Genomic DNA, 26,976 nt, shown 5'->3' with positions numbered 1-26,976 from the left:
CAACCTCTGGTACTAAATGAGTCAAAATTTCCTCCAGTTAGATACTGCAAAGTCTGAAGTTATTACCAGCTGTTTTTACTACAAAACGGTTCCTGAGCCACTGATTCCTTGGACAATGTGACTTAAATATTTGGATGAGAAAACATTTAAACAAATAACCTGAAGATCCAAATGTTTTATTTTCAGTCATACTAAATTATAGCCTGACCTGCTGTTTTATGAAATGTTATCTTTAATTGGCTGGTTATGGATATTCCTTTATCTGATAGCATTTATGCATTTTAATAGACCTCTTCAACTTCAAATGATGAGAAGGCCTTCTGTCAAGCCCCTTATTTTATGACCAAAAATCCATTTTCTGAAAATAAATTCAAGGTTAGTGAATCACCCTGATCTTAATTCGTACTTACAAGAGAGATGATGTAGTAATAACAGGGATATGTACTGGATTGACTTAATAAACTAAAAAATGTTTAATCGAATTACAGATTTAAATTAATTTTCAGAAATCACCAATAATATCTGAAGATGAGGATATTTGCCTCGTTTCAACCATTTGTTTGTTTTGTTGTCATAGGTTTCTGCATATCGAGCTAGGACTTTTCTGCGCCCTTTCCCAACTAACCCATTTGCAATCAATCCATTTAAGGTTTGTCTCATCACACTGGGTTTTTGGATCAGACGTAACTGTGCTGTAATTTACATGTAAATGTGATTCTTCGTGGTGATGTGGAAAGTGAATCAAAATGGCTAAAGGCATTCTGTTTTAGGTGGAAATCTTGAGTGTAGGTTCATCATTAAATGCTCAGATTCCTGCTTTAATTTTTGGAAAGTTAGCTGCAGGTCTTGAAATTGATATAAAACAATGAAAGTTTTTCAGTTGTATGTTTTAACTTTTTCACCCAGTGGTTTAACAACTTTGTGAACAACTGAGATGTATAATGTAGGGAGGTGCCAGTTTTGATACCTGGCTGTGCCATGCAAGTTAAACTCAGTTGTAGTGCCATCAGGGGCACAAGTGCCACAAGGACAGGATGGGACTGCCTTTCAGTGACTTATATTGTACCAGGTTTCACTATCTGGGCTCAATAAACAATAACCACATCGATGCTGTATTGTAAAGTATCTCGTGCCGCTGGAATCATGTCCAATAAGATGTTGATGTTCCGAGGTGGGGAGGACAGAAAAGCCGGGGGGGGGAAATGTTTTTAAATTACTTTTAATACATTCCTTTCTACTTGCATTACATTTTTTAAATCTCCAAAGGTCTAGTAAGCATAAGAAGCATCGAGATTCAAACAAAAATATTACTCCAAAAAGCAGGTAATTTAGAAAGTGAGTTTTAAAATAGTTTTTCCTCGTTTAATTTCAAGACATAAATAAAGAGCTGCTCTCCAAACGAGTACTAAAATAAATTTGACCATGTTCCTTCTCACTGCTATTACAGTGCAAAAAATAAATTTAATTTATAGGTACCAGTCGAGTGTGCCTCAAATCAAATGGGGTTTGCCAGAGTTTGTTGAGTCGGGATCAAACCTTATTAAGTGATAAGCAAGAGGCACAATTAAATGGAGTAGTGGTTCAGAATTCTGTCCTTTTCAAGACAGGTCTTTTCGCTAACATGGTACCAACCATAAAGCCCTTGCAACCATGTGTGTGTTGTGTCTTTGATAGAATTGTAAAATGTTTAGAGCACAAATAGAGGTCATTCAGCCTGTTGACAACATGATAGCACTTGGCAAGAGCAATTTACTGGGTCCAGCTTCCCTGCCCTTTCCATTTTGAAAGCCATGACAGAATGTATTGTGGAAAAATGTGTGGTTATCCACTTTGGTAGGAGGAACAGATGTGCAAAGTATTTCTTAAGTGGTAAAAAATTAGAAAGTGTAAATGTATAAATGGACCTGGGTGGGCAGCACGGTGGCGCAGTGGGTTAGTCCTGCAGCCTCACGGCGCCGAGGTCCCTCGTTCGATCCCGGCTCTGGGTAACCGTCCGTGTGGAGTTTGCACATTCTCCCTGTGTTTGCATGGGTTTCGTCCCAACAACCCAAAGATGTGCAGAGTAGGTGGATTGGCCACGCTAAATTGCCCCTTAATTGGAAAAAATGAATTGGGTACTCTAAATTTATAATTAAAAAAAAGACAAAGAAATGGACCTGGGTGCCCTCTTCAGTAAGTCACTGAAGGCTAATATGGGCGTGCAGCAAGTAATTGCGTCTTTATCGCAAAAGGATTTGAGTACATGAGTAGCAAAAACTAGCTTCAATTGTATAGAATCTTGGTTATACCTGGATTACTGTGTGGAGTTTTGACCCCCTACCGTAGGAAAGATGTAATTGTCATACATGAAGCGCCACAAAGGTTCACCAGACTTGTTGTTGGAATTGTGGCACTGTCCACAAGAGAGATTGGTGAAACTAGGAATGTATTCTCCAGAGCAGGGTTTTTTAAACTTAGAGACGTGAGTGGGTTGCGGGCGGGTGGCAGACGGTTCGCGGAGCGATCGGTCCGCTCTTCCTGCGGTGGCCTCCATCGCAGAAGAAGCGCTGAACAGCTGCTAACGGCTTTTACATGGAGAACTGTGGCCATTGCAGCCTTTTAAATAGAGATACAGGTTATGGTGTGTGGAGTCTTCCGGCTAGAAGCAGCAACAGAGAGTAAGTCACATGCCTAACGCGTAGAACTGACATGAAGCACCGTCCAGGGACTTGCTTGTGGCGACTAAGCCGGGAGTCGTTTTTTCGATTTTGCAGCTGCTGGAAAGCAAGACAAGTGAACTGTGAAGATTAATTGTTTTTTTAAAGTAATATATGACCAGAGACTCAACAGAATCTACTGGAGAGAGCTGCATAGGAGAGTCCAGGGCAGGACAGAGTAGTGGTAATGTTAAGAGCTCCAGGGCTTCTGGTTATGAATGAAATGAAATGAAAATTGCTTAATGTCACAAGTAGGCTTCAATGAAGTTGCTGTGAAAGCCCCTAGTTGCCACATTTCGGCATCTGTTCAAGGAGTCTGGTACGGGAATTGAATCCGTGCTGCTGGTCTTGTTCTGCTTTCAAGCCAACTGTTTAGCCCACTGGTTAACGGTCCTGAACAAAGAATCTTAATTCGGAACAAAGAAGTATAAAGATGATTTCTTGTATGATTTTATCAATTGTGACAATGCAAATAAGGAGGCAAAGCCCATGTGTGTTATATACAGGGAAGTAATGGCAAATGAGAGAAGCTTCAGAATTTGAAGGTGAAGTGGTGTGTGAAGAATTCCTTTTGAGGTTGACACCCCAGAGTCAGTCATTAACTTACAACTGACTCCAAATTAAAAGACTACGTTGCTGCAGCTTACCTGGAATACTACATTAATAACGTGCCAAAACCCCATGAGGCTGTCAGCATTCTGATCTTGCATCTCTCGGGAGTATCCAGTGCTGAGTAAAACACTCATTTTATTGCAATTGCGATGGCCTACATGTATGAGTTTGGGGAAGCTATCTACCTGAGCACTGAGAAACACCCTGCTATCTAATGCCCATCTGGGTCGATCAGGGGCCTCAGTAGGGATCTCCACGACAAGGCCGAACTTAGTCCTGTTTTCTGCACTGAGGAGCTCCTGGTGCAACTGGTAAATCCTGCCCTGGATTTTCCGTTTTCATAAAAATGAAGACAGCACAAAGAAACTTGCTGAAGTCTGCACCTGATATGCGCAGTGCTCTCTGCTCCTTTGAACCGGATTCAAGTGAGATTGTGAGGACAAAGCAGGGTTCCCTTTGGCATTAAAAGGTAAGTGAACATGGCGTGTGTCGCGAAGGTCAGTCGGCACGTTTCGTGAAGATCGGTAGTCGTGCTCAAGCGCAGTGCGGCTGCTAGATCCCGAGAGAGGACTCCCGTAGCCGTCCCACATCAGCCTTAACACCTCATGGGATATACCCAAGTCCCGTGAGGTGTTGAATCGGAATCTGGACCAAAAGGGCCATGACGAAATGGCGTACGCCTAAGTTGGTTTTAAACCTACTTGGACGAGCTTACCCGGGATCTATCGACCTCCTGGGATGTACCAGCCTCGCCAGCGAGACTGCAGCTGGGCGCCATTCAGTACTGGTCCACACAAACATGGGCTAGGCGGAACGGCACCGGGGAGGGGGGTCTCCTGGGCCATCGGAGGCCCCTGGGTGGTTAGGGAGAGTTCCCCTGGAATGTGGGCACCTTGGCATTGCACAGCTGACACCTTGGCACTGCCACCCTAGTGCTGCCGAGGCTTTCCCACCACCTGTGAAAAGCCCCTAGTCGCCACATTCCGGCGCCTGTTTGGGGAGGCCGGTACGGGAATTAAACCCGCGCTGCTGGCATTGTGCTGCATTACAAGTCAGCTGTTTAGCCCACTGTGCTAAACCAGCCCCATATACTCCTCCAGCACAGTCAAAATATGTGTGCCTGCGAACATTATAGAGCCATTTGCACATCAAAGACAAGGAAAGCAGCCATAGGAATTCTGCTGCAAGTGGACACAAGCAAGCAGGCTGATTCCTCTTCATTCCCAGCTAAAGTAGAAGCACCTGTAGAAGGAATCTTGAACGAAGGCTGCAGTGTTGGTAATTTCACATTGAGGTTCACTTCGGTAACGGGTTGTCTTTGAGAATAGTGCAGAGAACTCAATATAATGGATATATTGCTTGAACAAAGACCTCTGTTTCCAGTATTTGGTGAAATCGATGTATAAGAAGGAAGATTTCGGGGAGCGGAGCAAAGGTTTAGGCTGGGCTAAATGAGTAATCGATGGTGACATTGCTTCATTCATTGCTGGAGCAGTGACTTCTGCATTATGTGCTCTCTTATTTAGATTAAGATGAGTATTAGATGAAGGTGCTTTCCAGGATGAGGTCCCCTCAGGTGAAATGTTCCTGGACAAGAGATGCCAGTTTTCCCTGCCATTCTGTGCAATGCCTTGGCTTCTGAACTGGCACTGCGGAAGGTCTTGCTAAAGGGCACCCTCCTGCACTACCTCTTCCTCCTCTGAGAAAATATGCTATTTCACAAGGTCCACACCTCTATGGAAAATTGTATTATAGAGATCATAGCAGAGAACCGCAATGATCAGAATAGCAGGGAAAACTGGCAGAATGTCTGCATCGACTCTCTCAAACTTCTACAGATGTGCCATAGAGAGCATCCTATCGGGCTGTATCACAGCTTGGTATGGAAACTGCTCGGCCCAACGCATCACACAAGCTTGCCATCTGCACATTGATTCTGTCTATACTGCCTCAGGAAGGCAGACAGCATTATCAGCCACCCCTCCCACCAGACTTTGCCTTCTTCCAGACCCTTCCATTAGGCAGAAGATACAGAAGTCTGAAGACCCGCATAAGAACATAAACATAAGAACCTAAGAACTAGGAGCAGGAGTAGGCCACCTGGCCCCTCGAGCCTGCTCCGCCATTCAATGAGATCATGGCTGATCTTTTGTGGACTCAGCTCCACTTTCCTGCCCGAACACCATAACCCTTTATTCTTCAAAAAACTATCTATCTTTACCTTAAAAACATTTAATGAAGGAGCCTCAACTGCTTCACTGGGCAAGGAATTCCATAGATTCACAACCCTTTGGGTGAAGAAGTTCCTTCTAAACTCAGTTCTAAATCTACTTCCCCTTATTTTGAGGCCATGTCCCCTAGTTCTGCTTTCACCCGCCAGTGGAAACAACCTGCCCGCATCTAATCTATCTATTCCCTTCATAATTTTAAATGTTTTTATAAGATCCCCCCCTCATCCTTCTAAATTCCAACGAGTACAGTCCCAGTCTACTCAACCTCTCCTCATAATCCAACCCCTTCAGCTCTGGGATTAACCTAGTGAATCTCCTCTGCACACCCTCCAGTGCCAGTATGTCCTTTCTCAAGTAAGGAGACCAAAACTGAACACAATACTCCAGGTGTGGCCTCACTAACACCTTATACAATTGCAACATAACCTCCCTAGTCTTAAACTCCATCCCTCTAGCAATGAAGGACAAAATTCCATTTGCCTTCTTAATCACCTGTTGCACCTGTAAACATCCAGACATAGGAACAGCTTCTTCCCCACAGCTACTAGACTCCTCAACGACTCTTCCTCGGACTGATCTGTTCCCTGTAAGAACGTTGTTCACGACATCCTATGCTGCTCTTGCTCATGTATTTGCTTTCTTTGGCCCCTTGTTCCGCATTGTAACCAATCACTGTTTGTCGATGTACCAATTGTCAATGTACGCTGTCAATTATTCTTTTTTGTCTACTCTGTACATACTGTGTCCGTTCCATTGGCCGCGGAAAGATACTTTTCATTTTACTTCAGTACATGTGACAATAAATCAAATCAAATAAAATGAAGAGACACGTGAGGAAGGATACTAGGGCATTGGAACCATATCTTTAGAAGTCCACTAGCTTGCTCAATAGTTGTCCTCCTAATATATAGCACCTAGATTCCTCTGTTGCAAGATCCCGCATCAGTGTCAGGGTATATTCATTGTCCGCGAATAACCATCCAGAAAATTCTGCTTTTAATCTTGGAACAGATGGCTGAGCCCTTTCAATGACTTCAAATATGTTAACGTATTTGGCTCCAGAGTTTAGTTTACACAGCTGTGAAATGGAATTCCAATTATGAATGCTTGGTTGAGTGCCATACCCCACTAATGGATCCACCACTGTCAATGGGACTGAGCTTATTTTTCTTGACAGTTTTATGACCACTTAACATGATTATTTTTAAAGTTGTTTTTGTATGGCTTTGTCCATCATTACAGCTGTATGACCATTTAACAGGATTATGTTTATTGAATGACTTTGTATATTTGGGCAGTTCACGTCAGACATTCACATTCACAACCTCCTCAATTTGGACCAAAGGATGACTGCAATCTTTCGGTTTAATTGGAGTCAGGATTCCTTTTGCCTTTGGAGCCACTGATGTCAGGTTAATTAACTGACACAATCTTTGTCAAAACCATTGTGTTAAGACTGCTAATGCTTCAGCCATGAGCACCATTATCAGAGATTCAGACCTGAAAAGGTTTTCCTTTGTTTGAAGTTAGATGGAACAAGCTCGCTGTCCCCTTGGCTGTTGTTACTTTGAAACTGCTGTAAGGCATCGGGTGACCAGTTGGAGCCATGTTGTTAGTTCAACAATTTTCTATTTTTAACCGTACAAAATAAAAGTTGAAGCCGATGAATATATATGTATATATTTTTTCTTCACGCCTCAACCGTGATATGGGTCATACAGAGCAGTTAAGAGGGTGAGAGGTATGGCAAGGGTATGGTTTATAGAGTGTTATGTGGCTCATGGAGTGAGGACACACTTCTCCTGAGCTAGGCCAATGTTCCAGGGAGCTGAAGTGGGTTTCTAACCTGCCTGCCTTGGCATCCACCTTCCTCAGTTCTCGTTTGCCCCCGACGAGTTTGGGAGATCAGGAAATGTATGACGATATCCAGCATCATGTAGATATCATAGAATTTACAGTGCAGAAGGCAATGTAATAAGACAGATAAATAATCAGGAAGGAAGAGTTTATTTTAGACTCCTGTCCCTTGATTCTATGCAAATAAGAAATGATTTTACTCAGGTGGACGCACTGATTTCACATCTTGAGGTCTAGCACGGAAGGCTGTCGGGAACCCGTTCACTGACCAATCACATGCAATTTAGGAAAATAACTGGATAGCTATCACTTGTGTTAATGCTATGTGATTATTTGGCATGATTTTGTCAGATCCTTTTGAATTTTTTTTATATCTTGAAGATTGTCGCGTTGTCTGTTCTTGTCCTGAAATGTAGAGTACGAAATCTCAACCTTATGTCACTTACCTTCCTGATAGAGTAGTCCGAGGAGTATATCTGTAGTTTATTCCTCTGTCTCAGGGAATCTTGTTTCCACAATTTTATTCAGGCCAACATGTCTCAATGTTTGGGCAATTACTCAATTTGTTTGGTCTGAAAACCTAAGCATTTCCCTACCTTTTTTAGTTCTTCATGATCCAACAGGAAACGTTCAAACTTATTCCATTTATTTGCCCTTAATGCAGTTTATTTTGGGCTTATTAGCCAAACAATACTAGAGCGTATTTAACAAATATTGTTTTCTTTATTTGCTTCAGGCACTTATCCAAATCCCTTTAAAAGCAGTTCTGCCTGTTTTGAGTCTGCCTGTACCAACCTTTCAAGCAGGGCATTCCAGATCGCAATCACTCATTCCATAAAAACAAGTTTTTCCTCAAATCACCCTTCACTCTTTTTCCAATCTAACCCTAACCCTGTCTTTTTTGTAGAAATGTATGGAAAATGTTTGTCATGTTATCTACTGTAGTTATAGTCCTACTCATTGTTTAATATACAGTAACTTTCCCATAAATCCCTGTCTTTCCTCCTCATTCACTTCTTTCTCTGACCATGGCAGAACTCCAAGATTAACTTGGCCTTCGTATTACTGCTGCCACCATTCAAAGATGTGGGGCTGGGTTCTCCGCACCCCGATGTCGAAATCGCGTTCGGTGACGGGGTGAGAACCCGTTTTCGTGCACGAAATCGGGACTTTTGCCGGTTTCTCTATTCTCCGCCCCCAAAAATCGGCGTACTTGGGGAGTATCCACCGCCTCAGGCCATTGCCTCAAGCCTGCCCCGCTATTCTCCGTCCCCGACCGGCCAAATTTCCGATGGCTTGGTTCTCACAATGTCCTGCTGTTCGGGAGCCTCGTGTGGCGGCTGCAGACTCAGTCCGTGACCACCACATTGGTCGGAGGGTGGGCCGATGTAGGAGCAGCAGGGGCTTCATTTGGGACGGGGGGGGGGGGGGGGGGGGGGGGGGGGTGTGTATGTGTGTGGGCGGTCCAGGGGCGAGCAGCGGGGCTGAGTCCACCATGGAGCACGGCGCGGCTGCTGGAGGCTGTTGTCGTGCTCATGCGCGGCCTCTGACCCGGATGTGCGGGAGCCATATTGGCGGCTGGAGCTGTGAACTCTACGACAGCAGCCTGCTAGCCCCCTACAAGACGGTGAATCTGTGGCCTTTTGACACCAGTTTTCCTGGCGTAAAAGAGCACAATTTTCACAACGGCATGGGGACATAGTCTCAAAAACGTAGAATCCAGCACGTGGTGTTCTTCTGAAATCCGACATATATCTGTAGCAGCATTAGAATATATAAGAATATCTTTATTAGTGTCACGGGTAGGCTTACACTGCAATGAAGTTACTGTGAAAATCCCCTAGTCGCCACACTGTGGCGCCTGTTTAGGTACACCGAGGGAGAATTCAGAATGTCGAATTTACCTAACAAGCATGTATTTCGGGACTTGTGAGAGGAAACTGGAGCACCGGGAGGAAACCCACGCAGACACGGGTGAACATGCAGGCTCCGCACAGACAGTGACCAAAGTTGGGTATCGAACCCGGATCCCTGGTGCTGTGAAGCAACAGTACTAACCATTGTGCTACCGTGTCGCCTATGAAGGACAATACCTGACCATTTTAGTTTGAGCATGATACCAAATTCTTAGAGATTGTAGGAATAATTCCACTGTTATGTCCTCCCAGCTGAGAATGCAGGTTGGGAATTTAATGCTTTGTTAGCCGTAATGACTCATTCTTCCTGCAAGCATGGTTTTTGCATTAAGGTTACAGCCTATTCATTTATATCGAGGGATTGTACTATGTTGAAATAATATTACTGTTTCAAGGGGAGAGTGGATACTTCAGAATTACAAGTGCTAATTTTGATGAGAAAAGATAATTGTTTGGATCATGAACAGGTTGAAATAAATACCTGTTGTTGATCCTCAATGATAAAGGGTCAGTTGAACTTTTATTACTTTGATCCTGTTCCCCCTGATCCTTCAGGCGTGATTTAACTTGCAAGCAGTCCTCGATTGCAAATTGGCAATCTCCAGTGGATTGCCACTTTCTACAGATTTATCCTTGCTGATGTTCCGGAGCAGTGAAGTGTGCTCCTGTTAGCATCAGCGTGGAGTAACTAGGGCACAGGGAAGAAAGTCCAGGGGTGTTGGGCATGAAACTACTCTGGGGGGGTGGGGGTGGCACGACGTGGACTAGGAAGAGGCGAGGGTCGAACTGTAAGGGGAGGGGGGTGTGGGTTGGACTGGGAGGGGAGTGGGCCGGACTGGAAAGGAGTGAGGCTGGGTCTGGGTGTTTAAATAGTTATTGTGGAGTTGGAAGTGATTTTGTTTTCCCGTCTAACTCTTTCAAAGAGTCAAATAATATCAGGGTAAAACTGGCAGAACCATCCGAAGTTAGTTGTTTAAGTCACTTATTTTAAGGGTGGTATCATGACCGATGCAGGCGTGGAGGGCTGAAGGGTCTGTTCCTGTGCTGTATTGTTCTTTGTTCTGTCAGATGCTTCCCAGCCCAGTACATTTGTCCAGAGAAAGTTGCTGCTTCTGGATAATTTCTGCTGTCAACCCTTGTGGGAACTTCCTCATGGGAACCCCCCAGTGCACCATTGGGGAACCCCCAGTGCACCATTGGGGTACCCCCTAAATGCCACGCTGAGGAACCAGGAAGTTACGGGCCTATTCAATTTGCAGCCTGATTAGATGTCTAACAGCTTTAGTATGATACCTTCCATCTTAATTTGATTTTGTGTTACTTTCATTATTGCTCTCCAGTGACTGGATGTGGGTTCAATTTTGTTATAATTCTCAGACCTCTTTCAACCTCCTGCCGTAGCTGGATTAAGCATACGTGTCCCCAATCTTTTTTTTCCCCAGTGTCTGTACCTTTGCTGTTACAGTTGAATTTCATCTGCCATAGTTCAGGCCACTGTTGAATATTGTGTGAGTCCTTCTGTAATCTCTTATGTTTCATGAGATTCCATGACCATTTCCATCCTGTAAAGTTTGCTTTTGACAATTGAGATACTTTTATATTGAATGCTATTTGTTAACTATCATTCTAGCAACACACATTAATTTAAGTAAACATAGTACTGATAAATGCTGCTTTAGTTTTTCTCACTCTTTCCACATCACCAGTGATGATCACTTGCCTATCTGTTTCATTGCATTGGATCATCATGAAGTTGGTGACACAGTATGCTGTAATGTAGTGGTGTTGCTGCACAGAGATCTTTCCTGTCAGTGTTGCAACGGTAATTGATTGCAATGATCAGTTGTTGTCATTGAAGTAATCTAACCTTGTTCATTGTATGACTGTGCTGCCTTTTGCTACAATTTTGTTTTATCAAACGTTTTTCTTTTAAAAAACGCACCACCTTTAGCTCATATGTGCTTGCTGAATCTAATAGCTGACAACTTTGTATTTCAATAAAATAATAATTTTAATAAATAGTGCTATTTGGAGATATGAGTGGTGGGAATAACTTCTTTATATCACCCAATCACCCCATCACCTCTATACGTGTTATTGGTCCATCAGAGTTAACATTATTCTTGTCAAGCTAAAATTCTTTACAAATCAAACTCAAAGTTTCAGCTGTGTCAAATAAAGTGATCTGAGTGGATGCCCATTGCAGGCCCGCAAAGTGTAAAAATCAAAGAGAGAGCTTTTCCAGCCTCCTCTTTTATGTCTTGGTTTCAGATAGCTGTTGGTAAAAGAGCATGAGTAGGTTGTTTCCATAGTTGGGGTTCTTGAATATTATGGGAGACCATTGTGGCAGAAAATATTTTTATTAACCTCTCTCTGGCGAGAAGATTTGTGATTTATAATCACAATGCTGCAAAACCAGACATTGTAAATACAGAATTTATCTATGTATTGCTTTATTAATACCAGGTTCTACAAAAATAAGAACTGGGACCCCCAGCTGCCCAGGTGCAACACACCCAAATTGTGCAGTGTTGTCTAGATTTCAGTGCATCCAGATTCGATGGTCTGAACCTGTTCTATGCCCGAGCAGCACCCCTGGCAATGCCTACTACATGAAAGGGAGCAGAAAAGTAAATTGTCATTGTACGCCTGAAGGTTTGTAGAGGTTGCTTAGGGCAGCATTTTTGCACTGTTCAAAAGCAACCTCTGAGCAAATATCCCTGAAAAGAAGAGGAGGGACTTGGGTGAAAACACACTGCCCGCCTCTATCCAATCACTGACAGGCTATGCGCAAGACATTAAGACTGCTGATGTCGGAGTCCTTCCAGCAAAAGTACACATGAGAAAGGAGGGTAATGCCTTTCCACCTCTTTTCCTTGATGCTGTTGGATCTTCCTTTAATGCTGGTACATGCCCAACTCTGTCTGTTGGGAAGACCTAGATCTCCTTGGATCCCTGTCCTTGTTGCTGAACAGTGAGCCCTGGAAATGGGTGTCCCTCATCACTGACCCCAAAAGCATCATCTGGGATTTTCTGCCTGTTTTCCGGCAGCAGAGGCGGTTTGCCAGTAGCCACTGGCAGGATCCTCAGGCCCCGTTGAACTCAATAGGCAGTTGCGTTGCTTGCCGGCCACACCGGCGGATAACCGGAAGATCCCGCTGATGGGAAGGGCCGTAAAATGTAGCCCTTCGTCACCCATTATTCACAATGTTAGTTTTGTAATCCATTCATTCCTTACATAGCTGAATCATTTATGTGCCTGTTTATACTCAAGACTTCTAAGCAAGGTTGACCTAACAGCAGTTGGTGGAGAGGAACTGAAGTTAAATTTAACAATTGAGGGCCACATAAGGATACACTAAGTGTATAGTTTTGGTAGCAGAAGGCAAATTTTTACAAGTCCATCTCATGTATAAATCAAATTCCTGTACAATTGCACCTTTAATATTCCATTCCATCAGTGAAAATTGGTCTTCCATTTATGTTTGCTGTTTCTTTTCCATAATTTTTATATGCTCAAACTAATATGCCTTGTTTGAGTATTGTGTAATGTTTTCTTTTATTTAGATATTTGACTAAAAAAGTATGCTTTTCAACATAAATGTTAGTATCTTTATTTAGAAATACAATATAATTATAATTGTTCTTAATTTCTTGTTTGCTTTGTGCCTTGCTGTGCTGTATGTGCTTATATAGACTGCCAGCCTGCCAGATATGGAAACTGAAATTATGTCAGCACTCCCAGATCAACAGCTATTACCACCTGAATCTGTCGAAAAAGAGGAAATGTGCAATGTTGTGACATCACTGGGGACCATGGGCATTAAATCAGAAGATGGATTGGAGGAAGAGGACGAATTTGGTTACAGCTGGAGTACGTAATATCTGAAATAATTGAAACATTACTGTATGGCACATCACATTAAATTAGAGGCAGTATTATCAATGTGAATTCTTCCAATATCGATACTCCAACCAACTCATTCAAAAGATTAATGTTGTTTAATTCTTGTCCACTTGGAAACATCTTCATTTTTAACTTCTGTGCAATAGTGTGGAAGCCTAATGCTCCAGAATCTAAAAACTGACAAAGAACCCCTGTGTCAGTGAGAGTTAGAGGACTGAATTAGTGAGCGTCAGTCAGCATTCTGAATACTAATGAGAGATCAGCAATTTTTAGTGAATGCTCCTGTGTAAACAGCCACTACTGAATTTCAAAGTGACTAGCTCTGCATTCGTATCCAGAATGAAGAAAGAAACATTTCCTCACTGATTCAGCATGACTTTTTTTGTCGGTAAGAGCTAGTCAGCTCTATAGCCTCCGATTCTGTTGCCCCATGAGGCTGCATTGAGAATTAGAAGATTTTCTTTACCAAACAGATTTAAATATTGTTAAAAAGTTTGGAAGGAGTGCTTTGCATTGTAAGTGCTTTCCTCTGTCAATGAGTAGATAAGTTAATAACAGTAGAATTATCCATATATACTGCTATTTACCATTTCTTCGCACTATTCTGTAATACTTGACTGAAGAGAATAGAATTTATAGTTCACAACATAGAGAATTGCAAGAGGTCTGAAGCAGAACTTCTATTCGGCTACTGGGTTGTCTAATCCATTTACCCTCAATTCTTACATCTATCCATGCTCTCTGCAGTCTACCAAACAAAATTGGTTTATTATGGGCAGCACGGTTCCACAGTGGTTGCATTGTGGCTTCATAGCGCCAGAGTCAGACTGTCTGGTTAATACTTGCCCAGGAATTGCTGCTTAACAGTCTGAAGTGATAGCCCTGCTTCTATTCTTATTCTCTCCCTCCTCCATAAATTTAGCAACTGATGCTAGCTGAATGAATACTGGAATAGCTCTAACTCCATTTTATACAAATATAAATACAAATATTTACTAGCAACCCTTCTTCCAACTCGAATTACTTGGCAGAACAACTGTAACATACAAAAAATTCAGAAAGGCACCAAATTTGATCCTTGCTCTCTGCTGTTTAGTGGTCTCAGCTTGCAGTTAAAGTGGGAGAAATTGGAATAATTTATGAAGATGTTAGGTGAAATCAGATTAACTCGCTTTTATTGTCAAGTAAATATGCAGTGCTTTGTCCAGGTCCAGTCATGAAGAATATAGAAAAGCCCTTTATTTTTTCATGGGATGTGGGCATCGCAGGCAAGGCCAGCGATTTCTAATTGCGCTCAAACTGACTGGCATTTTAAGAATCAACCCTTAATTGCTCATGGATCTGATCTGGAGTCACAAATCGGGCAGACCAGCTAAGGATGATAAATTTCCTTCCCTTAAGAACATTGGCGAAGCAGATAGGCTTTTATGACGTTCAACAATGGCTTCATGGTCATCATTACATTTTTAATTCCAGATTTTTATTGAATTCAAATTTCACCACCTGCAATAGCAGGATTTGAACTCTGGTCCCCTAGGTTACTAATCCAGTGACAATACCACTATGGTACTTAACCAGGAATCATAATTAGTAGAGAGAATAAAAACAATAACAAAAAGTCAAGTAGAGAAGGTAAAAGCAGGTGAGGTTAATATACAAATTAACAAAGATGTGACAAAAAAGGATAGTATGCAGAGGAATCAGTGATGTGGAAGAGTTCATCTAATTATCAACCAGTTGTAAATAGGTGGAAAATGATATAAAGGAATAGAGAGCGCATTCTACCGGCTGCGTTGCTTCTGAAAGGAGGCGCCATGCGGCTGGTAGATGCCGGGAGATACCTCTTCGAAGATTACCCAGCTCGCCACACCTCGTGAGATCGGATTAGATCTCGCGAGACATTGCGATCTGAATTCCTCTCCCACTACTCCCCCCAACCCTGGCAGAAGCCCTCAGCCAGCGGCACAACTGTCAGAATACTATGGCCATGTTGGACACTTTCTGTACCCCTTTTCCCTCCCTCAGCAACCGCCACGCCGGTTTCACGATTTTTAAAAGCACAAGTGAACCACGCCGTCAGGAACTCAGCCCATCGGAGGCGGAGAATCGCGGAGGCCTTGAAGAGTACTGGGTCTGGCCTGCTCATGATATGCGAACGGTGCCTACTGTACGTGCGGAGTGAAACGCATTGACGCTGTTTTCAAGGTGACGGAGAATCGTGATTTGCCGTTAAATCGGCGCCTGCCGCAATTTTGGAGTCGGAAGCTATTCTCCGCCAAATCAAATTTTCTGATTTGTGTGTTGGCTAACGGAGAATCCTGCCCAATGGCTTTTATCTTCCCGATATTTAGTTGGATGAAATTTCTCTACATCCAGTCCTGAGTGTTGAACATAGATAAGTTAGTAATAAACTAAAATTTAAGGCGAGCACGCAAGTATGAAAAAAATTAGAGTATATGTCACAGTGAGGAAACAGGTTTACAGATGAATAAGGAAAGCAAAGTAGGGGTATGACAATTTCAAAATAATTTAATAATCATAAAATAATCCACAAAAAATAAAATTGTCACAAGTTGAGTTGCAATTTATGGAGGTAAAGACAATAAATTATTCAGGATGGAGATAAATTGGTGGGGATAGGGGGATACATAACAAGTCATTCTCACCAGTATTTGCAAAACCAGGGGCTGGTTTAGCACAGGGCTAAATAGCTGGCTTTGAAAGCAGACCAAGGCAGGCCAGCAGCACGGTTCAATTCCCATACCAGCCTCCCCGAATAGGCGCCAGAATGTGGTGACTAGGGGCTTTTCACAGTAACTTCATTGAAGCCTACTTGTGACAATAAGCGATTTTCATTTCATTTTCAAAAGAGAAAAATAGTAAAAGGATAGTCAGAGAAAGGATGGGGCCAATTCAGAACCCCAAAAAATATCTTTGTGTGGTGGCTGAGGTAATGAATAAGTAATGTACACCTGACTTCACTAAGAGATCCTGCCAATGTTTCATGGAAGGACAAGGTAGTAAAGAAATTAAATACGATAGAAATAAGGATGACGTGCTTCAAATATTGAGCTCAGGTTGCGGAGCAAAGTTGAGGGTTAAAATTGTGGAGGTTCTGGTCATAACTTCCAACCCTATTTAGATATAAGAGTGATACAAAATGTAAACCCGTACTCAAAAAAAGGAGAGAGCAATAAACACATCAACTGCAGGCCAATCAGCCTAAATTTGGAGGTGGAAAAACTCAGAGATAACGGGTGGGGTTCTCCCAGAAGATTTCGAAGTGTAGTCTCCAGCAGAAATAAATTGCGATTCCCGCTGGGTGGATCAGGTCGCAATCCACTCACGCTTTGAATAATCTTTGGAGCCGGGGTGATTTGCCCCGGTATGGCCAGATCCTCACACGGTGTCCCGATCTCAGAATAACTCTACAGTATTTCTCTTCTCTCTCTCTCTCTCTCTCTCTCTCTCTCTCTCTCTCTCTCTCTCTCTCTCTCTCTCTCTCTCTCTCCCCTCCCCCCCCCCCCCAGTTGCCACTGTCGGTGTGCGAGCGGCAGTGCCAGTGTACTGTCCAGCCATGTCCCTGACCACCCGGGCTATAAAGGCCTCCGCACTCCCCGGGGTGGCCATCACGTCTATCCAGAGAATTCAACAGTAGTCTTCATTGAGGAGCCCCTACATTTTAATGTCTGAGTGGTGCCGGCTGCTTCTGTGGTGGAAAAGTACATCCAGTGCAGGCATGCTGTTCAGGCATCAGAGGTTGAAAATGATCCAGTCCAAATACAAAAGCTGCCAGACAGAGCGACTGCTCTTTCTAGGAAGCCTTTGTTATCAGTGGAACTGATGAGACCTGCCCATAGCCTTATGCCCAAGTTTTGTTCCATTTTGTGGTAAGATGGTAGCCCCAGCTTTTAGCTTGAGTCCACCTCTTTTCCATGTCCACCACCACTAATTGGGCAGTGAACATGACTTCTGGCCAATAAAGGAAATTACAAAAGGTCGTCAATGTAGCCCAATCCATCGCGCAAACCAGCCGCCCATCCATCGACTCTGTCTACAATTGCCGCTGCCTCAGAAAGGCAGCCAGCATAATTAAGGACTCCATGCACCCCGGGCATACGCTCTTCCACCTTCTTTTGGGTAATGAACCAGGCCAGGTTTTAGATCTGGAGGTAGGTGAACACTTTGGAGACAGTGACCACAATTCGGTGACCTTTACATTAGTGATGGAAAGGGATAAGTATACCCCGCAGGGCAAGAGTTATAGCTGGGGGAAGGGCAATTATGATGCCATTGGACATGACTTAGGATGTGTAGGTTGGAGAAGTAGGCTGCAAGGGTTGGGCACACTGGATATGTGGAGCTTGTTCAAGGAACAGCTATTGCGTGCTCTTGATCAGTACGTACCAGTCAGACAGGGAGGAAAGGGTAGAGCGAGGGAACCGTGGTTTACCAAAGAAGTGGAATCTCTTGTTAAGAGGAAAAAGGAGGCCTGTGTGAAGATGAGGCGTGAAGTTTCAGTTGGGGCACTTGATAGTTACAGGGAAGCGAGGAAGGATCTAAAGAGAGGGCTAAGACGAGCAAGGAGGGGACATGAGAAGTCTTTGGCAGGTAGGATCAAGGAAAACCCAAAAGCTTTCTATAGGTATGTCAGGAATAAAAGAATGACTAGGGTAAGAGTAGGGCCAGTCAAGGACAGTGGTGGGAAGTTGTGTGTGGAGGCTGAGGAGATAAGCGAGATACTAAATGAATACTTTTCGTCAGTATTCACTCAGGAAAAAGATAATATTGTGGAGGAGAATGCTGAGATCCAGGCTATTAGAATAGATGGCATTGAGGTGCGTAGGGAAGAAGTGTTGGCAATTCTGGACAAGGTGAAAATAGATAAGTCCCCGGGGCCTGATGGGATTTATCCTAGGATTCTCTGGGAAGCCAGGGAAGAGATTGCTGAGCCTTTGGCTTTGATTTTTAGGTCATCATTGGCTACAGGAATAGTGCCAGAGGACTGGAGGATAGCAAATGTGGTCCCTTTGTTCAAGAAGGGGAGTAGAGATAACCCCGGTAACTATAGACCGGTGAGCCTAACGTCTGTGGTGGGTAAAGTCTTGGAGAGGATTATAAAAGATACGATTTATAATCATCTAGATAGGAATAATATGATTAGGAATAGTCAGCATGGTTTTGTGAAGGGTAGGTCATGCCTCACAAACCTTATCGAGTTCTTTGAGAAGGTGACTGAACAGGTGGACGAGGGTAGAGCAGTTGATGTGGTGTATATGGATTTCAGTAAAGCGTTTGATAAGGTTCCCCAAGGTCGGCTATTGCAGAAAATACGGAGGCTGGGGATTGAGGGTGATTTAGAGATGTGGATCAGAAATTGGCTAGTTGAAAGAAGACAGAGAGTGGTGGTTGATGGGAAATGTTCAAAATGGAGTTCAGTTACAAGTGGCGTACCACAAGGATCTGTTCTGGGGCCGTTGCTGTTTGTCATTTTTATAAATGACCTAGAGGAGGGCGCAGAAGGATGGGTGAGTAAATTTGCAGACAACACTAAAGTCGGTGGAGTTCACAACCGCCTCACGGCGCTGAGGTCCCAGGTTCGATCCCGGCTCTGGGTCACTGTCCGTGTGGAGTTTGCACATTCTCCCCGTGTCTGCGTGGGGTTCGCCCCCACAACCCAAAAATGTGCAGAGTAGGTGGATTGGCCACGCTAAATTGCCCCTTAATTGGAAAAAATAATTGGGTAATCTAAATTTATAAAAAAAAAGTCGGTGGAGTTGTAGACAGTGCGGAAGGATGTTGCAGGTAACAGAGGGACATAGATAAGCTGCAGAGCTGGGCTGAGAGGTGGCAAATGGAGTTTAATGTGGAGAAGTGTAAGGTGATTCACTTTGGAAAGAATAACAGGAATGAGGAATATTTGGCTAATGGTAAAATTCTTGGTAGTGTGGATGAGCAGAGGGATCTCGATGTCCATGTACATAGATCCCTGAAAGTTGCCACCCAGGTTGATAGGGTTGTGAAGAAGGCCTATGTGTGATGGCCTTTATTGGTAGAGGGATTGAGTTCCGGAGCCATGAGGTCATGTTGCAGGTGTACAAAACTCTAGTACGGCCGCATTTGGAGTATTGCGTACAGTTCTGGTCGCCTCATTATAGGAAGGACGTGGAAGCTTTGGAACGGGTGCAGAGGAGATTTACCAGGATGTTGCCTGGTATGGAGGGAAAATCTTATGACGAAAGGCTGATGGACTTGATGTTGTTTTCGTTAGAGAGAAGAAGGTTAAGAGGTGACCTAATAGAGGCATACAAAATGATCAGAGGGTTAGATAGGGTGGACAGCGAGAGCCTTCTCCCGCGGATGGAGGTGGCTAGCACGAGGGGACATAGCCGTAAATTGAGGGGTAATAGATATAGGACAGAGGTCAGAGGTGGATTTTTTACGCAAAGAGTGGTGAGGCCGTGGAATGCCCTACCTGCAACAGTAGTGAACTCGCCAACATTGAGGGCATTTAAAAGTTTATTGGATAAGCATATGGATGATAAGGGCATAGTGTAGGTTAGATGGCCTTTAGTTTTTGTTTTCCATGTCGGTGCAACATCGTGGGCCAAAGGGCCTGTACTGCGCTGTATCGTTCCATGTTCTATGTTCTTTCATCAGGAAAAAGATACCAAAGTTTGAGGTCACGTACCAACCGACTCAAGAACAGCTTCTTCCCTACTGCCATCAGACATTTGAATGGACCGACCTCGTATTAGAACATAGAACAGTACAGCACAGAACAGGCCCTTCGGCCCTCAATGTTGTGCCGAGCAATGATCACCCTACTCAAACCCACGTATCCACCCGTAACCCAACAACCCCCCCTTAACCTTACTTTTTGGGACACTACGGGCAATTTAGCATGGCCAATCCACCTAACCCGCACATCTTTGGACTGTGGGAGGAAACCGGAGCACCCGGAGGAAACCCACGCACACACGGGTAGGACGTGCAGACTCCGCACACACAGTGACCCAGCCGGAAATCGAACCTGGAACCCTGGAGCTGTGAAGCATTTATGCTAACCACCGTGCTGCCCATTACTACCGTGCTGCCCACTAAGTTGATCTTTTCTCTACACCTTGCTATAACTGTAATATATTCTGCAGTCTCTCCTTCTTTCCTCATGTACGGTATGCATTGTTTGTACAGCATGCAAGAAACAATACTTTTCACTGTATACTAATACATGTGACAATATTAAGTCAAATGCAAAGAAAACAACTTGTATTAACAAAAACTTGCACGTCTGCATTTCCACATCATTTGGCTTGGGACCTGTAAAAGTCTCAAATGTTGGCATTCCACACTGAGGATTATACTCCTACACAGACAGACTGGCAACATGGGCAGACACATAACAGATGACACATCACTCACTGAGCACCTGTATTTTATGTTGCTCGGGTGGATGCGTGCCCCTGACCCAGAAACATGCAAAATTGCACAAGGTGACGTCAGGCGCACTTCCCAACATCATCTCACACTTCTGTGTGCACGCGAGAATTGGAAGCCCACCCACTGACAATCAAGCAACCAATGTAGCCCATTAAGGGGCTAATTGAAAGCTATTTTACGTGATCCATCTACTCTAACTGTGGCAGGCAGGCAGATTTGCCAGGCGGCATTTACATTTTAGCTGCAACCCCCAATCGAGGGTGGGGTGAATTTCCAGGGCTGAAATAAGATTTTGAAAGGTATCTGGAGACTGCGGTCTGTGTTTGAATGTGCTGCCAGGACACTGCAGCATTTTTCCTTCGGAATTCATTTTTTTGCAAGTCTGCAGCTCCTTGAGACAGCCCCTTGAGGGAGCCCAGTAAAAGCACCAGCACGTACCCTCCCTTTTGTCGGTGCTCGCCCTCTTCCTGCCCTCTCGGCAGTGTTGAGCCTTTCCCAGCATGCCAATTAATGCCGTTAATTGGCCTGCCAACGTGAAATTGCATTCCGGGCCAATCACAGTGGGAGTGTGCTTCGTGCCTGCCACCGGACCTGCCAAGTGCACACGGCCAGCACGCGCATAATTCAGCCCATTGAGTGACTCATTTTGGTGGGAAGCAACCAACAGCAGAGGTAATATAAACTAAAGGATATGACTTGAAACTCAATGTAGGAACAAGGAAACTTTGGGATATATAAATACAAATCTTCGAGGGTGACAGCATAAGTTGTGAAGGCTTGTATGAAGCCATATGGCATCTTTGGCTTTCTAAAAAATGTACCACAGAAGCAGGGAAGTTATGCTAAATATTTATAAAACACTGGTTAGGCCCAGGTGGAGTACTGTGACCAGTTCTTGGCACCACATTTTGCTAAGAATATCAAAGGCCTAGAAGGTAGATTAGTTAAAATGGTCTAAGGGATGCAAAACTCAGTTGAAAATCATGAAGGATTTTGATCGAGTAAGTAGAAACAGCTTCCAGTGGTCAGTAACCAAAGGGCACAGGAAAAAGGCCAAGAGATGCCAGGAAGGAAAATAATTACTATACAGCAAGTTACAATCATCTGGATGTACAACCTGAAATGGTGGTGGCAAAGGATTCAATCGTAATTTTCAAAAGGGAAATGGATAAATACTTGAAGAAAAGGAATTTGCAAGACTATGGGAAAAGAGCACGAAAGCGCAAACAATGACAAAAATATTTCAAAGAACTGGCGTAGGTGCTGTGGTTAAATGGCCTGCTTCACTGTTCCATGATACTATGATAGTTATTTTCGAGGAAGTAATTTTGAGTTGGAAGTAAAAGTGAAAAGTAATTAGTGTCAAATCTAGTTTTAGAAATTGGGCTGAAAATTATTCTCGGGTGGTGACACATTATTCTAGCAGCCACTCATTCTGCATAGTGCCGGGTTTTTAATTGCAGTTGCAATGCAACTGACTATCGGGCAATGTATATTACAGTCAGTCAGTCTGGGACAAGTTTCTTTCCTTAAATGTTTTCAGTAGGAAGTACAGTTTTATGCATTCATGTTGTTATACTTGCAGAGATGAGTCTCAGACAAAAAAAGAGAAGTATTATTAACGGAAATCGTTATTTAAGTTTGCATTCAAGACTGGTAGCTGTAATCGAAATGCATCATCAAAGCACCAGTCATTGCATTTAATATGAACCTTCTTGTATCTTTTTATTTGGGAAGGCTTGGATTTTTTTTTTCACTGTAATGAGAAATATTAGTTAACTGTTTTGAATTTCAAGGCTATTTCATACAATCAAAATTCTTTGTTAAGGTAAAATAAAGTGGCATTTAACTTACTTTTCAAGAGAGTAACTATATTTGTTATGGTAAGGAATTCTGAAGCAAATAAAATGATTCACATGTTTATGTATTAAGTATTGATAGATATGTATGTTTATGGCAATAAATTTATATTTTTATTAAATATATAGTTTCTACATACTCAAACTACAAAATTAATTTTCTTATTAAATGAACGGTTATATTTATAAAACAGTAATACCTGTTCTATTGTTGAAAAACTGGGAGTGGTATAAAGAATCAACTGAAGTGATTCTTGGTAAATATTTTACTCAATCATTTATGTTCTGTCTAATTCTTGAAGAAAAGATCAAACAACGGTATGGAAGCTTGATGGGGGAACTGCATATGATTGAGCTGGAGAAGGGGAAGAGTGGACTGGGCCTCAGCCTTGCTGGCAACAAGGATCGTTCCAGAATGAGTGTTTTTGTGGTTGGCATTGATGCAAATGGAGCAGCTGGCAAAGATGGCAGGATACAGATTGCAGATGAGTTATTAGAGGCAAGTATCTCTCGAGGGGCTGGTTTAGCTCACTGAGCTAAATCGCTGGCTTGTAAAGCAGACCAAGGCAGGCCAGAAGCACGGTTCGATTCCCGTACCAGCCTCCCCGGACAGGCGCCGGAATGTGGCGACTAGGGGCTTTTCACAGTAACTTCATTGAAGCCTACTCGTGACAATAAGTGATTTTCATTTCATTCATTTCATTTCATTTCATTTTCATTTCATTTCATTTCATTTTCAGGTGAATGCTGTACACGACACTGGTGTTACAAAAGAAGTGCACCAGCTATCGATAAAAGCAAATTACTGAGGATACTGGAATCTGGAAAAAAAAAAAGTGCTGGAAAATCTCAGCAGGTGTGACAGCATTTGTGAAGAGGGGAAAGAGCTAACTTTTTGAGTCTGGATTACTCTTTGTCAAAACTTTGACAAAGACTCATTCAGACTCCAAATGGTGGGGGCAATTCTCCAATATGGAGCCCAAGTGTGAACGCCGTCACTTTCACGACATCGCGAACCGGCCCGGGCACGACCGATTCTGGCCCCCACAGGAGCCAGAATGTAGACCGGGGGGGAGGAAGACGACCCGCCGATTGGTGGGTCCCAATCGTGGGCCAGACCCCATTAGAGGCCCCCCCGGTGAAGGTGCCACCCCCACAGGCCGCCCCCCGACCGTTCGGGCAGTGTTCCGGTCGGCAGCGACCAGGGGTGAACGGCACCGGCGGGATTCTGTCGTATTGGCGCAATCGCTTGGCCCATCCGGGCCGGAGAATCTGCGGCCGGCAACGTGCCAAACGCGTCAGCGCAAATGGCGCCGATTCTCCGCACCTCAGAGAATCACGCACCGGGGCGTCGTGGCGTGGTTACGGCGTTTTTCCGGCCCGGCGCAGGGTTCGGAAATCGCCCCCGGTATATCTATTCTCTCTTCACAGATGCTGCCAGACCTACTGGATTCTCCAGCATTTTCTGTTTTTGCACCAGCTGTTGATATTGATTGATTAATTGTGTTCGAATAGACCCATTCATGTGTACCCTCATCTGATCTCCCCGAGTCCAAGGAAATATAATTAAGTATTTGTTTTTATTTTACTATTTTGTGTTGAATTTTATCTTTCCTTTATTAACGGGTAAAGAAATTCAGCAATTTTATCATCTGTAACCAAATGCCATCATACAGTAAAGGGTACTGAAACATTAAAACGTTGTCCATGAGAAATGTTTGTGTGTTGTCCTCATCAATGTAGTTGCCAAGCTATTCTTTCACAAATATTATTCTTGCAAAAGGTTTGATTTATTCTCCCATTTGAAATTTACTCTTAATTCAAAAAATATGATTATTTCACTGACCTGAAGTTCACAATTAGGAGCTAAGGGATTCAACAAATCAATACTGGTGTGTTTTTTCCTTTGTCTGTGATGCAAACTCTAGTTCTCAGTGAAGTTTGTTCTGCTATGCTATGATTAAAAGGCAAAGCAAGCATTATGTTCCCAGCCCGCTGCTGCTTTATTTGCAATATAACGCTTTGCTTTCAATATATCTCTAGTTGTCTCTAGTTGGCAGCCTCCCTTGTAAGCTGGGTTGTGATTATGGAAGCATTATGTTTACGGAATGTGAGTGCACAGCCACATCCTGCCACTTTATCACAAAGTTCAGTTGCATACCAACAGAATGAGAGGTCTCCTGCTATTAAAATCAAATTATCAAAAATATTTTTCTCTAAACCTCCTCATACACGACTATTACTTTTGCACCAAAGAACAGCACTTTAAAAAACTGACATCATGTCCCTCATAGAGCATAGAACATACAGTGCAGAAGGAGGCCATTCGGCTCATCGAGCCTGCACTGACCCACTTAAGCCCTCATTTCCACCTTCTCCCCGTAACCCAGTAACCCCTCCTAACCTTTTTGGTCACTAAGGGCAATTTATCATGGCCAACCCACCTAACCTGCATGTATTTGGACTGAGAGAGGAAACCGGAACACCTGGAGGAAACCCACGCAGACACTGGTAGACGTGCAAACTCCGCACAGTGACCCAGCAGGGAATCAAACCTGGGACCCTGGTGCTGTGAAGCCACAGTGCTATACACTTGTGCTGCCCAAAATATTTAATTTTGAAAAACTGTTCCATATAACACAAAGACTGATTTAAAAATCTTAATAGAAATTAATCTCTAGCATCATGGCATAATGGATTTTTGGTAGTTTAACAATTTCTGCACAATATTTTCAACGTAATCCTTTGTCGAGATTGGATATTTTGAATCCTAAAGTTCCTTATTTTTAATTTGCAGATAAATGGGCAGTTGCTGTATGGACGTAGTCATCAGAATGCTTCATCAATAATCAAAAGTGCACCATCGAAAGTCAAAATTATCTTTATCAGGTGCGTTCAGTTTTTGCTAAATAAACATATGATATGTGTTATACACAGGAGGAACATAAAAATTTTAATTACTAATAATATTTTTTAGAACACTTGTACAGTTCTGCTTTGCTCATCATATAATGCCACGTCATTTGAAACTGAAACTTGCTATTGATTGGGTACTCCCAACTCCTTGATATGCTGCAGAGTGATTTAATCACTTTTTAGTCAACAATATAAGGGAATTGGATGCATTCTGAAACTAGTCAAAAAACATAGCAAGATAGAAAATAGGAGGAGGAGTTAGGCCAAGAATGAATTGACAGAAAATTGTATGGAGGAACCTTGCACCAACTTAGCAGAGGTCTTTTGGGCAGAGCTTGGAGTCATCCTTTCCAACTCCAATAACACATTTGATGGCTGATGTCTTAGCTTCCATTGCAACAGAAACTACTGCAACTAGACATCGGAGTTATGCAGTTTAAGCTCAGATTGAATTCATGCGAGCTCAAAGTGCTGCCATCATGATTATCAATTCTAGTGTTCAGCAGCTCAAACAATTCTTTCTCCAACAGGTTGCTGAGGTACCACACTGGAGGAATGGCACTGGCTTTGTAAAGTTTGAACCTGCTGTCCATCTCAGATTGCTAGCATTTGTGTTCCAATGCTCTGATGGTGCTCTTGCTGTTGCCCATCAGTCTGCCAGCCCAGGCTACCATCACCCAAATAGTTCAATTTGAAGCCAGGTTTTCTTGGGCCAGAACTGTTTGACGTCCTTATTCATGGTTATTTGCTTGCAATGCTCTCCATTGGAAGTTAGCATCCTTCCACCACACATGGGTAGAACTGAGTAGATTCACTAGGACAGATAAAGGTAAACGGAAGAGGGGCAACAATGGAATGTAAAATGATGGTTATTTTATGGTTGTGTGCATTGTGCCATGATCACTATCACAGCATCATCCCGGAGTGCATGTAACCCCTGACTTCTTTTCATTACTGCAAGCCATCTGATTAAACTCCTCTTCTTGTATCCTCCAACAAGTGGAGAAGCTCATAGATTTTCTGCCACTAGAATTGAGGCCATCTGATCTTCCTCGACTTTTCTCATCTCTTCTCCTTGTCCACCAGGTCAAAATTTCTCCAAGGCTCCAGCCGACCCTAACTCTGAACTTGCCATTTCTAGTTTGTCTTCTATCTTCCCTCATGCCCTCTCTGAACTCATCTTGACCATGAAACCAACCTATTCCAACCAAACCACCGAGCACCCAACTTTCTTCCTTGGTTCCAATATTAAGCTGAGATTGTTAACTGATGTATCTCTCCTCATGTACTGTTTACCTATTTTTCAAACCTGCCCTTATTTCTTCCTTCTGCAAAAACCAACCTTTGACCCCTTCTTCATTACAAGATCTGCCTCGTGTCCAACATCCCGTTGCTCTCCAGGTTCAAGAACACTTTCAGTAGAACTGGATGCCTTTAGGATTGTATTTCTAATCAGAGTTTCTGATTTGAATGCTGAAATTATTGACTTTGCTTGATAGACATCTTTAAATAATAAAAAAAGTTCTGCGATCTCTTGTCAAT

The 26,976-nt window shown here is 43.2% G+C and overlaps 1 protein-coding gene across 12 annotated transcripts in view; it reads left to right on the top strand.

Moving 5' to 3' along the window:
• LOC119970168 (multiple PDZ domain protein) overlaps positions 1–26,976 on the top strand; it is a 416,554-nt gene that overhangs the window by 306,631 nt on the left and 82,947 nt on the right. For 7 of the 12 annotated variants that reach the window (XM_038804325.1, XM_038804326.1, XM_038804332.1 and 4 more), the window contains 5 exons: positions 289–375; positions 578–649; positions 13,009–13,186; positions 22,821–23,017; positions 25,316–25,407. In XM_038804325.1, coding sequence (XP_038660253.1) covers positions 289–375; positions 578–649; positions 13,009–13,186; positions 22,821–23,017; positions 25,316–25,407 — 626 coding nt within the window. The remainder of the gene's footprint in view (positions 1–288; positions 376–577; positions 650–13,008; positions 13,187–22,820; positions 23,018–25,315; positions 25,408–26,976) is intronic. The other 5 variants (XM_038804336.1, XM_038804335.1, XM_038804334.1 and 2 more) reach the window with 2 other exon arrangements.

Source organism: Scyliorhinus canicula, chromosome 8 (genome assembly GCF_902713615.1).
Source record: "Scyliorhinus canicula chromosome 8, sScyCan1.1, whole genome shotgun sequence".
In the NCBI taxonomy this organism is placed as follows: Eukaryota; Metazoa; Chordata; class Chondrichthyes; order Carcharhiniformes; family Scyliorhinidae; genus Scyliorhinus; species Scyliorhinus canicula.
The sequence above is the reverse complement of the archived record's forward strand: the minus strand, read 5'-3'. Positions and strand labels throughout refer to the sequence as shown.